Raw genomic sequence first — 14,361 nt, forward strand, 5'->3', positions numbered from 1 at the left:
TTCATGTTATGATCTCTCATTTATTTCTGTTATAAGGAAAATACAACAGTATTCCATAAAAGCAGGGGTGGAGAATCCATGGGGCTTTGCCCAATAGTAATCGTAACAGAGCACTGAATCCTGGAAAACTCCAGGACTGTATTTACACTGTGCAATAACAGAAAACCTCAATGGTTAAAGCAGGTAAAACAGACACGCGCAGTTCCCTTTCCATCAGAATACCTATAGAAATTCAAAGAAACTACTCCTCCCGGAAACTCCTGCACCAGTCTTTCACTCCAGTTTGCAGCAGAGGGCAGAGCAGACGTTGAACCCTCTGTCCATTTTTCATCTGTAATGCATATGATGCAGTAGCAGTTCTTTAAAATGCAATGTTGCATTTGGTTTTGAACGGGGCGACAGAGCACACAGTTACAGGCAGCCAATTTAAAAGGTTCATTCAAGTGTACGTGATAAAAGTGTACTTCAGACCAGCACCAAGAATTTATGCAAAAGCCGACACATCATAGAGTCTTAGACAGACTGAGGAAGAAGATGAAGAGTTTGAGCAGAGTTACTGAAGTAGTGGGGGAAAGCAAAGGGAGGTTTTTGAACTACAGCCTACTGCTCACGGATCACACAACCACACAGACACCCACACACGCGTCTCTCCTCCTAAGAAGTCTTCCTCTCGCTATTAAACCGAAGATGTGAAGATACGCTGAAGTGTAGAAGTTCACATATCCTGCATCATACAATTCAGGAAAGACCCATGAGTTTATTGTTGACATCGATTACTGTTGAGATTAAATGCATCAGAAAAGAAAGAAAGAAAGAAAGAAAGGAGGGAGAAATAAAGATAGAGGTAAACTACATACACAGATGCTGATCCAAATGCGAAAGCCTCACACAGCCTGGGGATATCAAAAGTATCTAGAAATATATATCTACAACAGTTATGACACATACAGACAACCAAATAAAAAAAATAAAAATATAATGACAGCTTCTCTGCCCTGTTCTTTCAATTTGACCCCTCTGCCGCCAACCCCCCAACACATCATATTAAATAAGGCACAAATTTACACAAACAATAAAAATTTGGCTAGTTATTTTTTATATCTATGTACACAAAACAGTTGTAGTGTTAATATCGATACAATTTTTCTTTTAACATATAAGAATAACTCGGGGCAATAGTTGAAAATCATTTTATTCTGGACTTTTTTGGCTCGTCTTAGCCAGTCGTGACACGTTTCCAATTTTCCGCCCGCTTTGATTGGTAACCACCAACCAAAAGACATTTTGAAGTGTAGGATACGGTTATGTGGCGCAGTGGGACGGGGCTCCGTAGTGGGCGGGGCTGAAGATTTTGATAGAACTATTATTGTGTCACACCTGGTTAAGATGATTCTTTTGAAGAAGGGTAAAAACGAACTTGGATGATCACATTAGAGTACACCAAGGGTAAATATTTGAGCACCTCGAACCAATTCTTGAGCAATACATTCTTCTTAGGTATATACATTTCCTTCATGACAGTAAGACCAATTCACCTCATCGGGGACTAAGCACTGCGATGAAACTGTATCTATATCCACAGATTACATTTGAACCTTACGGAGTTATAATTCTTGTAGTTGCATTACACTGGAGTGGAAAGGATGGGGTGGAGCTTATTGCTTATGGATTTGACAGAGAACTCTTCATTGGTTGTGTTTGCAAATAAGGCAAAAACTTTGAGGGGCTGAACCATTTCAATATTCTACATACACTGGGTATGTGTGTGTCCACATATTCTGTGCAGATATGAACACCCGTACACACGCACACACACACATATATATGTATATATACACACACACATGCATATATACACGTTTGTAATTCGGATCAGCACAGTTCATCAACTCTACATGAACAGAATAGTTAAGCCAAAGCAACACCAGTATCAAAGGTGTGTATGCTGATTTGGATTCAAGTTCAGGTCCAGAACTCCAGGATCAGTAATGCCTGTCTAGACGATCCAAAGTAACACTGTAAAGCCACACACTCATTACTGTGGCAGGCTAAATCTAGGTGGGCGTGGACGCTTGAAACTCCTCCCCTCCTATTGGCCAATAGCTGAGCAATACCAATATGGTACAAATATATTAATGAAACAGAAAAACAGGTCATAGTTCTAATGTGAAGTCGACAACACTGGCAGTCAATCTTTAGAGGATCTGTATCCGATAAAGGCAGTTTTTCTTTGATCCTTGAATCCTTGTTGACCATGTTTAGCTCTGATAGGTTGAGAGAACTTTCCACGAAAAACCACAGGCTTTTCTTTTCTATCGTTCAGTAGTTGAACTTCCCTGCCTGGTTGACAGGTGAGCTGGCAGGGATGAACAGCGGTTTGGGAGGGACGTCAGGCTTGAGCGAGGCTGTCCGACGGACGATCGCTCCACGGTGAACATCCTGCTGCTCGCTGTAACTGTGCTGACGCGTTAGATATCCGTTAGGGATGAGCGGGTGCCGTACGTCACAACCCGAACTGCTGCCGCTGGAGTTCATGCGGGAGAGCAGGAGGGGCTGATGGGGGCTGCGCTGGTTGAAGCTGTGTTGCCGTGGCACCACGCCCCCGCTGTGCATCTTGGGGGTGGTTATAAGCGAGTGCCGTTGAGATGCGTGACGCGACACTCTCTCCAGTGTGGACTGATGATGGAGAGGGATTTCAGGTGGGACGTCCATGCGACGGGTGAGGCTGTCCCGAGGGAGCGTGGAGGAGCTGTAATACGGCGCCGACTCCGTTTCCGGGATTTGAGGCTGGACGCGGTTGGCGAATGCCATCTGACCGGCGTGGGCCGACATGGAGGAGGTGAGGACGGTGGGACTTTTACTTGTGGCCACGTTGATTTCATGGATGTGTTTCAGAAGTTCGTCGAGGGAGGTAACGTCCACGATCTTGTGCGGGTAACAGTGGTACGGCTGATTTACAACGCGTTCCGCATTGTGCACTTTGCGTTCCTCGAGGTGCGCTGAGCCACCCAAAACCTGTCCATTGGTCAGACCTTGGGAGAAGGGAAACATCTGATGCTGGATAGCAGAACTTGGCCGAGATGCGCCCATATTATGCGACTTGGGTTCTTTAGCATTATTGCAGTTTTGATTCTTCTCCCATTGGTTCTTGAAGGCCTTCATGCTCTTGATTGGAAGCTCCGGTGTCGAATCGGGCGTGGGCAGGCCGGAGAGCTCAGCAGAATGATGGTGATGTGGATGAATGAGCTCCGTCATGGCAGCATGGTGGGCGTTCCTACGGTGTGCCTGCTCTTTGCCATTGGCAAAGAAAGCATTGTAGAGTTTGGGCGAAGACACTTCCAGCATCTCATCCTTATTTTGACCCTCCAGCAGGCCGTTTAGCCTGGCCAGGCTGCGCAGGGACAGAGCGTGGGGGATCGGTGCCTCTGGGTCTTTCGACAGCCTCTTGGTCTTGTTGACATTATGGTTGCAATAACAGGAAACGAGGAATCCGGAGAGGAAAGCGCCAAGGACGAACGCCACCAGTACACACGCAATCAGCAGAGTGTAGTGAACGCTGTGGTTGGACTTATCTGCCTCGGGATTTCGCCGCACTCCTGCAGAGAGAGAGAAAGAGAGAGAGCAAGATAAGTGCACGGCAAAGACACAGCGAGGTGAACTTTCAGCAGAGAACACGGGTCTTAATAAAGTTTAGTTTGCGTTTGAAAATGCTGACAGCCTTAATATCGTTTCAAATTGTTTTGACGTGATAATGGTGCAGTTCTCATTAGCTTTTGCTAATGGTTTTGTAGTGAGCTAAGTGATTCTTTCATTAACGCAATCTTAAGAGCCGCAGAGGTGCGCAGCTGATTTTGCAGTTCCGAGCCTGCATATGGCGTTAAGATGGTACCAAGATGACATGGAGATGTTTTCGGCGAACACGAATCAAAATAAATGCACGGACCACCTTGCGGTCCTAATGAGCTGAGGGTGCTTCAGATAACATGTGCACACTCAGATCATTAGTAACTCCCACAGCCATCTGCACTGTCAGCTCTTCCCTATTTATTCCCTCTTACCGGATCTCCTTCTTTCTTCTTTACGAGAGAGGTGGCAAATGAAAACCCTGCTGCGAGCGGGTTAGAGGTATGATTGGCAGGTTGTAAGTTGTAAGAACGGCTGCATCTGATGCTTATCTGCTCAACAGGGTTCCATAACTTGGAATGCTTAAGATGAAGCCGTTTTGCAAAATAGCATACAACTTAAATCTCTTTAATCATATCAAGCAAATCTCTAAAGTGAGACAGTTGTGAGAACAGAACTAAACAGAGATGAAAGGAACGCGTAGCATTGGGCGCTTAAGACTCTTGGCAGAGCTTCACCGCTGCTAAAAGCTCCAATCCAGGAAACAGCGACGGCAAACACAAGAAATGTAAGCACAGAGTGGGTGGACCACTGTTAGTGAGCTATCGAGTTAGAGAAGAGAAAAAGAGAGAGCGATGCTATTGTGCTTATTCTAGCTGCTGTAAGCAAAAATACATCTATGAATGCATAATAACTCGATGTGAGAAAAACAAGGATAATCTTCCTCAAGGCATCAATACAAACACATTAGCCGAGCTGCGGCGGCGCTAGCTATAGAGACGAAGAGAGCTTCCCGCCAACTCAATTTTCCCCAAAATGCTCTTCTCCAACAGTTTATAGATGCAAACCCGGGTGAGTTATAGCCAAGTAAACTTCTGAAAGTCTGTACACGCATCCCCCTGTCTCACACAATATTTATGGGAAGCACTTAACGTTTTTTTGTTTTATTAAGATGGAGGTTCAGAGGCATAATAACTGACATGTTTAATGTTTGCGTACGACTCATGATAAAACTACTAATAGACCTGTCAGGGTTTGCTTCTTTCTCTTGTAAGCAATATCAGGCCTATTCAGAAACGTACCGCAAGACGTTATAAATAACGGAAGGGACCTTCATCTTCCTCTGACTCAACTGTTTGTCTCTGCTGGGTCTATAAGCTGTGGTCTTTAGCCCCTGGGAAGGCATGAGGGCCGACATATGCTATGTGATGTGTGACTCACGCATGCACTCATGTATGATGTCACAACAGGTTTGCAGTATTTTTTTGTGACTCAACTGCTTTATGTATGCTGGTACACTTCAGACAAACTAACTTCTAAAGCACAATTGATAGTTTTCATATTTTTTAATACACCTAATCACCACAATGTTTTTGGATGCTAACTACCCTACTGAAAAAAACTATAGAAACCCAACAGAAACCATCACAGAAATTCTAATGGTTTCCATTAAAAAACATTCTCTTTTTCCATTAAACCATTACAAAAAACTTTTTGTAGTGTATTTTTGACTTTATTCCAATAGGATTAATGTGCCAGATAACACCCCACCAATAGAATTCAACACGTTCCAGTAGACAACATTATGGTGTCCATTAAAACCAATGCAATTCCCAATATAACTATTAAACCTACCACATTTTCTTTTGTGTTCTGGGCACTTAAAATTTTCCTTAAATATATATAAATATATATTGTAATGGTTCAGTAACTTTCGAGGCCAAGCAAACAAGATTATCACCAGAGTTCATAAAACTATAAAAGTCTTTAGCTTCAGGCTTAACCTCTCTCTATTTCTCTCTCTTTCTCTCTCAAGACACAACACAAGCTAAATATAGTGTAAAGGTGTGAAAAACAGGGACATGTATAAAAAGGACAGCCGTCGCTTTGCCAAAAGACAACCAAGCAGAACTTTAAAAAAAGCAGAAGGAGGAGAGAGAACTATTGTTGGAAAAGCAAATGACAGAAAATTATTGAGTAAGGAGGTGGAAGAGAAAGAAATGAAGAAGAATGAGGCAGCAATACTGAAAGTATGTGAGTGGGTGAGAGGTGTGGAGAAGAGAAACCCTATAGAAACAAGAGAGGAGGGTTCTTGTGCGAGGGATTGTGTAGGCCCCTGCCAAAAACCAAATAACTCTCATTGATTCAGAGCGAAAGAGCACAAGGAAGAGGGGAAAGGGATGGAAAGAATTGAGGAAGATGCGTGCGAGAAAAGAGAATGACAGATTTATTGAGAAAAGAGAAAACGAGACCGTAGTTAAAGAGAGTGGGTGAGAATAGAGAGTTTGATGGAGAGAATAGGTCGAGAGGAATGAGTGACAGATTTTCTGTGCTGAAACCTCTCAAGTCTTGCAATCTTCCTCTCGGCTGTGTGAGGGATTGTGGAGGCCTCTGTCAAAACCCCACTAACTCCTCAAAGAGCCAGAGAGTGGGAGAAAGAGACATCCGTGGAAAATAGAAGTGTGTGTTTAATTGAAAGCGGATTTGTGAGCATCTCTTAAAGTTGCCATCATCTGCCAAATTTAACTGCATTAAAGTAAATGCATTTCATGCTAACAATTGCAAAGCCGGACTCTTGTTTATCAGTAAATTACGGAGAGACTTTCTCCAAGGCGGACCATTATTTGTAAATTAAATTCAAATGGGGCTTTTATCAAAAATCAAGTCATTTGCAGTCTTTGCGTGGAGGAATTTAATCATCCTCGAGACTCAACAAGACTGGAATTTCACCTACGAGTGAAACACAGTTAATGAGAAAGCGGCCACTGGTGAACCACAGTGGGCTAGTGGAAAATATGATTTATTTATTCATTATGATTTCTTTCATTTCTTTCTTGAATGCTCTCCACATAGAAAAATCGACAAATGTTTGTATAGTTATATAGGTAGATGGGGAAGTAGATTTAAAGATAAAAAGAGGCTTGGAGATGGATGGATGTTTATTAGATATTCTATATAAATAATGAATTAATATAAAATATAAGGATATACAAGAATAAATATGTGGTCACTGTCAATTATTTGGTTAACTAGTTTGTAGTAGTATCTCAAATTTCTTAATTCCTTCACATTTTGTTACTTTCCTTTAAATGCTTTAAAGTTTTGCTTTAGGTCAGGGTTAAACATTTTTTTTTATCAGTCATCTGTTTTGGGGACATTTGGTCAGTACAGTACAGTACATAATCACCCACATTTACCCAACATTTTATGCATTCTCTTTTTCTTTATCTCTCTCTCTCTCTCTCTCTCTCTCTCTCTCTCTCTCTCTCTCTCTCTATCTCTCTTTCTATGAATGGAAGTATTTATGCACCATCAATTTGATATTGCTGAATAGAACAGGCCCATTTGGAGATATCAGGCATCACAGAGCTTGAAGGACTATTGCTGTGCAGTTTATGCGCTGTATCTCAGAACAGAGGTGAGAAGAAAACAGTAGCATCCTCAGGGACTCTTATCCATGTAGGTTGTATTGCTCTCAGTTTTCTCTGTTTGGTTTAAATCTCTTTTCCCTAGAAAAGGCAGAAAAATCTATGTTTATTGACATCATCTGTGAAGACTCCAGATGTTAGTTATATTGGATATAGCTCACAGAGTCCTTAAGGAGACCTGAGGAATTAGCCGTGTTATTCTCTTGGTCTTTCTGTGGGCATTCTTGCTATTTGATTTCCCAATTAGCTCTAGTGTAATTCTGCTGATGTGATTGAAGAAGTGCTGTCATAAAAAAAACATCTGCGGGTTGCACACAGACTTTATAGGGGGTTCTGGTGAGCAGTACAAGTTTCGTGGTAATGTATGACTTGCAAATGTGTGAGATCTGCTCAGTAGAGTCAAATCAAGCAGATCTTTAGTAGAAATTCAGTCGTTCTTTAAGGGGCTTTTCAACATATTGAATTTGGAAAAGCTTAAAATTGAAATTGTCTACCCTCATGTGATAAGGGAATAAGCTGTCTTTAAAAATAGAAACAAGTATCTGTGGGATCTCAACAAACATGCTTAGAAAAATGTGTCGTTGAATATTGCTTTATCTGCAGAACGTTTCAGAGGAGTTTAAAACAAGCATCCACCGCCTCCTGCCCTGTCTCCGTATCTAGTCTGATCTGAGTAAATGCCAAGAAATGACAACAAATTAAATCAGTCTAAAGTTGATTGACATGCTGTGATCTCCACACAGAAGTGCAAAATCCACCTCTCCGAATTAAACACGGACTGAGATGAGATGGCACACAGTGAACAGCAAACAAAGGTAAATAATTGAGCGCGTCACAAGCTGTGAATGTAGGAAATGAGAAAATATTCTCAGTGAATGGATTTGTCTTTTCTCAGTCGATGCTCTTGTCACCAGAATTTGATACGGCCCGTGTGAGTGAGCCGTACAATCAGAGCTTTTCATTTTATTTAAGAATGACATCTATAGTTATTTCACAAGCCGGTGAGAGAGCGAGCCGACAGGGATTGAAGGACTCTCAGATCATCTTTAACGTCTTCCGACTGATTCTTCAGACATGAGTTAAACCCTGTCCAGCAACTTTACATGCTAGTTAAAATATTAATATCTACACTTAATAAAATAATTAAAGTTGGCAGGTGGTGATCGGCATGTGGTGATCGTATTATCCTATCTCCTATTATCTACATGACAGTGTAGTTCAGCTAAAATCGATCAAAATCCAGACACCCGACAGAAATCAATACATTACAGAATACCACACTTTAAAACATCATGCAACTGATGCATCATGCATTCAAAGCTGAACAAAGCAGAAGCCTTAGAAGGAATCTTTGTTCGGCGCACCGAAGGCGAGACATCCGTTAGATTCATGCAGCAGGTTCACACACACAGGGAAACAAATGCGAAAACTCAAGGGAACAGTCAGCGCGGGTCCATCTCGGGAAAACCATCTAAACACTTCAGAGAAGCGAAAACAGACATGCAGGAGATGGTGGAACTAGCTAGAGCTTCACTCCGAAGCCTGAGTTCACAGTGAGACTACACCCCATTTCAGCTAGGATGTCTATGTGTCAAGTCCTTGGGAGAAAACTCTAGAACTCTACTTGAGACAAAAAAACAAAGACAGCGAGTTCTGGAAGTCTAAAACAGCTGAAGGCAATAATCTTCCAGTCTGACTACAGAGCTCAGGCTTTAAGAGATTCTAAACTAAACCCAAAGGGGGGAAATAAGAAAGGCTTTAGAAGGTGAAGCATTAGTCTGGAAAAAAACAGGCAGGTTAACAAAAAACTACATCTCTCCAGTCAGACGGACCGGATGAAGAGAGGGAGGGGCAAGGAGAGGAGGGTGGAAGGTTTTAGAAAGCGCGTTATGTATGGATCCAAACACCATATGAGCCCACAGTTCTTTAAAAAATAATGTGAATGAATGTGGAATGTTTGTGTGCACGCTATTAGGAGTATGTTTCAGGACCACTGTTAGAAATTAGGGGAACCGGGGAAAAATTATAAGGGTGGGCCATGGACCCCGTACACCTATTAATGTAAAACATGTTCATTGGGGTCAAAGGGCCTGGGACAAGGATGCCAGTTGCTTTCCCTATGACGGCAGCACTGGTTTAAGTGATTTGAGGGTATGTGTTGGAGCGATATAAGGAAAATATTAGGAGAAAAAGCGATATTTTTTTCTGACCTTTGGTGATGGACATTATTGCCTGGCTGTGGCTACACGGGCGGCAGGCTGGCCGTGACATTTACAAGTGAAACACTATAATGAGATGGACGTCACTTTGCTCTTTCGAGACCAGAGCTCCAATGAAAGCGATTACAGCTGTTACCGCACCTGCATATGCTGAGGTTTTTTCTTTTATTTATTTATTGGAAACCATAGAGCCGCATATATGTGTGATTAGACCGAGATTCATCTGATTTTGATGACGGTGGAAAAACTAAAGATTATTTATGTGTTAAGTGTTAAAGATTTCTCATTGCTTCCTCTTCCATTATCTTTCCCCTCCATGTGGATGCTCTTTCACCCAGTTCCTTCCAGAGTTATATTTTTTGGTGCGGCACAGAAGTGTTCACCGCTATTTACCCAATTTCAGGTAAATAAAAGAAAGGTCGCATTTGTAACATTTTAACATAAACCGTAGCTAATTTCATTAATTGTTTTAATCAAAGGTTGCCCGTTGCATTTGTTTACGTTTGTTAAGGTACAATGAACATCCAAAGACAAAATATATTGTCAACGACTATTATATTGCTCATGATCAGTTCGCGTTGGCACTAATGCATTCATGTTTTAAAATGTTAAACTCAATATATATCATAGTATTTTTTCACAAATCAAGTTTTCACTTCACTGGTATTGTGACCAAAATAAATCATGCTGAAAATATTATCACAATCTCTATTTAAATGTTGTTTATTGAAACATTTTTAATTCAAATACATCTTTAATTTTGTCTATTATGATTTTCTTCTTTTTTCGGCAATAACTCGTACCTAAAATTTATGTGAAAGGTTTAGAAAGAGTGTTTGTTATTAATGTGTCTCATAAAGTAAAACTTTAAACGGGTGGCAAATTATTTGATATCGTATTATCTTGTAGAATTCACACGGCATCGTAATCATAGTTTTATTGACAATATTTGTATATTGTGACATCCCTGATATATCAGACTCACGCGCTGGCACGAAGTTAACTTCTAGTCTGTATTTGGTTATAATATAACAATATATTTTTTTATTTAAAAAATGTGTATTAATATTTATTGTATTGTATTGTATTGTTAATTATAATAATTGTATCATATTAAATTAAACTACTGGACAGTTATAGACTGTTTGCAGAGGTCTACCAGAAGTAATGTTTGGGCAACATAATGTTTATGTTGTTGCGGCTGAAACCGCTTATACATAATAATCGTCGATCTTGCCGGATAGGACGCACCCCATCCCTTTCCATCCCTTGCTGACACCTGCGTATTTTTCACGTTTGTCACCCACATCAATCCTTCCCTAAACCTCCATTTCTCTCTCTCTGCTGAGGTATTATTAGCCTCTCTGCAGGACCGAATGCGTCTTTATCCTTGAGTTCAGCTGCAGTTCACTGTCAGTTCATCTTCGTCTGTGTTTTAATGAGTTTCAGTGTCTGCCCACCCACTCATAACAGTCCATCCTCTAGCTCTCGTACAAATTATCTGGGGGCCAGAGTTCCTGCCATCACACTGCTTATTTGAGTGTGTGAATGACCTGTGGGAAGGTGTGTTTAAAATAACATTAACGAGTAGTGTGCACTCGCTAGCCGCCACCTCGGAACAAATTGAGGTTTCGTTTTGGCAGACATCATTATCGTGTTCTTTTTATAAACGGAGGGAGATTCATCCCAACGTACTAAGCCACTTGCTACCTAAAGACAGAACCAATTGCTTGACTCGGTGCCTTTGTCCACAAAATTACTCGTAATAATGCAGTATGCGGATAAAAAGCTAAAGATTAAATCATTCGCTATCGACATTTTCGTCTATACAGAAGCGTAAATAAGTGTTGCGCACGTAAAGGTAATTTTCTATAAAATGGAAACGGTCGTTATTCCCTTTATGTTATGTAATTACAAACCTATATGTTTCTTTGAATGACAACTAAGGCTCCAAAACGTTTCCTTTGGTATTTTATAGTACAAAAGTGATGCCATTATGGAGTACTGTAGAAAAGTCATTGAAAGGTGAAGACATATTTTAATTTAATCACCACCTGTCTATGGAACATTACCATATTGTAAAAACATAATAAATTCTGAGATATATAGAAGACCTCCGCAAGTATTAACACATTCCCTCTAATTCCCTCTACTGAGAGTCACAAAAACAGAGGGAAAAAAGAGAGAGATATGGATGAAAATGGAGTCGAAAAGATAAGGTGCATTGTGACTCTTTTACTAAACCCCGACGCCCCTCCTGTACACGGTTCATTTGATTGCTCTCGACCGAGTGGTTGAATAGATTGCACACTGGAAGTTTCTATCAGACGGTGTCTGCTGGCGGGTCTGTAGTCCTTTGCTTATTTATCGACCGCTGGTGCTTCTCATTATGGGCTGAGTGAGCGATCATGGCGGTAGCCAGTGGATTTATGATCATTTCGTTGCATTCTGACGAACTCCACACGTGTGGAAACCAGACAAAGACCATTTTGAGAAACAGGACAAATGCATGAAATCAACAAAGACCACTGCGGGAAATTTATTCCATTTGTTGATGTAGAAAGAAAAGCGGAGAAGGTCGAACGCAATGATTGCTGAAAAGCTCACTGCCCGACTCAAAAGTTATTTTTGTATCTCACGGCTGATGTGTTTGCAATTTCAAATCCTATGTTTGTTTTTGTGAGTGCTCTGTGTTGTGTAAGGGCTGTGGGGTCACACGGTGGAATCCAGTACAGCGCCAGAAATGTGTAAACTTGGGATAAAAGTAGCTAGAAGACAGACGACGGGTCAAGGGCCTCTCTCCGCCCCCTTACCCTCCATCTCCACAATGATTGGCTCCAACTCAGGAGAGCCCTGCCCTCCCCGCCTCCCCTCCTCGGGGTGGGTACCTGTCTCAGGGACACCTTTGACTTTAGGCAGAGCTGGCCCCTGATTGGTTGTGGTGGCGATTGTGGGTGAGGTCTTTCCTGTGGTTGTATTGGAAGGGGGCAACAAAAGAACGAATCAGAGATGTCCAAAAGATGCATTTTAAAACAGAAAACAACAAACGTGAAGATATATCATTTTGAGGTCCAAATGAAATCATTATGAATACAATATTAATCATTACCACAGTAGAAACAAATGCAGTTTCATAAGAAAGTAAAAAAACTCATAACAAAAACTGCAGATGTTTTGTTTGGACAGAAAGACTGAAAGTTTACATTAACACCCCAGGAGAGAATAAAGAACATGACTTTCCTAAGTAATGAGAACATTGTAACACAAATATATCCTCGGGCTCAAGCGCATGGTTTACTTGTTAAAGGTGCACTAGGTTGTGTTTTCCTCATTAAAAACATTTATTTTAAAGTAATAAACAGTAGCTACTTTTGAAACAATGTTAAAAGTCACACAAGGATGATCCCACTCATATCAGAGCCCATCCACAAGGAGACGCATTTAGCTGTAAATGCAAATATTTTGTATAAAGTCAGCATTTCAGACGATCAGCATTTTGGGTGCATGAAATCTCTATTTTTAAAAACTGGGTCCCCAAGTGGATCAATCCCATAACGACACCATTGCGTTTTTGTCTATATTGGCACTACTGTATACTTTATGAAACGATGATGTAATCACGTCACGTCTCGACCCATTCAGACAATTTTGCTCCAAGTCTTCTTCTCTGTGGCAGAATTATAGCACCGCATTCTGGTCCGGCACATTGCTTTGATTCGGTTTCAGTGTGTATGTGATATTTCTTGAGCTCTGGCTTCGTGTGGATCTGGCCAAAAGCTGACTTTTTACACAGAGTGTGTCACCTAATGGGGGCAGCTATGTTGAAATCACATGATCAGCCAAATACAAATACATTTATTTCTGTAGTACCAAGTTCTTATGTGTGTTTGCTTACAGAAAACACGACTGGGTTTATGCTGATTCTAGACTCAGTCCAAGATGATATTAGCTAGCACAACATAAACCAAAAATAACCAAGTGCACCTTGTTCTGCCAATACCCATAAACTTAACCAATATACTTAACCAGCTATAAGCACCTATAAATAACATTTGTCATCATTTACCAACCCCATTTCGTTCCAAACCAGTATGACTTCTGTGGAGCACAAATAATGAAAACTGAAGAAATGTAATGGTCATTAAATCACACATAATTACAATGAAGCTTACATGCTTCAAAAGATAAAAAGGCATCATAAAAGTGGTTCATATGACATGCATTATGTTCCAGGAAAAGACCACATTGAAGACTTACAGCACAAAAGAATAAAGTCATAGAGGTTTGGAACCACACAAGGATTAGTAAATGATGACAGAATATTCATATTTTGTGCGAGTTAAGCTTAATAACTCTCAAAACTCTTCCCTTTCAAACCAGGCTTTGGTCTGTTGCGCCAACACTTCTAGTTTCATATCCCCCAGTGCATTATAAGACGGTCCTTGGTAGCATCTGATCAGAGGCGAGCAAAAGTTCAGAACTGAAGCTAATCCAACAAAAAGCCAAGTCTAAGCTTCTTTTTGAACACTTTTGCTTTCCTTCATTTCTTCCATCTGTCCTCCGCAAAGTGCTGATCCTAAATCTACTTGCAGACCAGCGACTTTGAGAATATCCTTGCGAGACAGATACAGAGATTTTTACTTTCCTCCTTCCTGTCCGATTTTAATTATCAACGACCTTGAAATGGTCTGTACCTGAAAGCCTCCCTGTCCTTGAGCCCGGGCTGCTGTGAAAAGCTCCATCACCGGACTAATGCTTAATGTAGCGGCACACAGGGCTCATCAGCACCAGCCGGTTGCCCGGGCCAAGCGATGAGCCCATCGTCCACCTCTAAATAAAGGCTGTCAGCCTGCCATCCCGACCACGCGGTG

The 14,361-nt window shown here is 41.2% G+C and overlaps 1 protein-coding gene across 2 annotated transcripts in view; it reads right to left on the bottom strand.

Annotated features, from left to right (window-relative positions):
• Window positions 1-14,361, bottom strand: part of sema6e (sema domain, transmembrane domain (TM), and cytoplasmic domain, (semaphorin) 6E) — a 113,307-nt gene continuing 98,946 nt past the window's right edge. Inside the window, exons 20-21 of one of the 2 annotated variants that reach the window (XM_056762936.1) lie at window positions 12,304-12,456; window positions 1-3,596 (exon numbers count right to left, since the gene is read on the bottom strand). In XM_056762936.1, coding sequence (XP_056618914.1) covers window positions 2,320-3,596; window positions 12,304-12,456 — 1,430 coding nt within the window. In that variant the 3' untranslated portion in view covers window positions 1-2,319. The remainder of the gene's footprint in view (window positions 3,597-12,303; window positions 12,457-14,361) is intronic. The other variant, XM_056762937.1, reaches the window with a different exon arrangement.

This window comes from Triplophysa dalaica, chromosome 12 (assembly GCF_015846415.1).
Source record: "Triplophysa dalaica isolate WHDGS20190420 chromosome 12, ASM1584641v1, whole genome shotgun sequence".
Taxonomy (NCBI): Eukaryota; Metazoa; Chordata; class Actinopteri; order Cypriniformes; family Nemacheilidae; genus Triplophysa; species Triplophysa dalaica.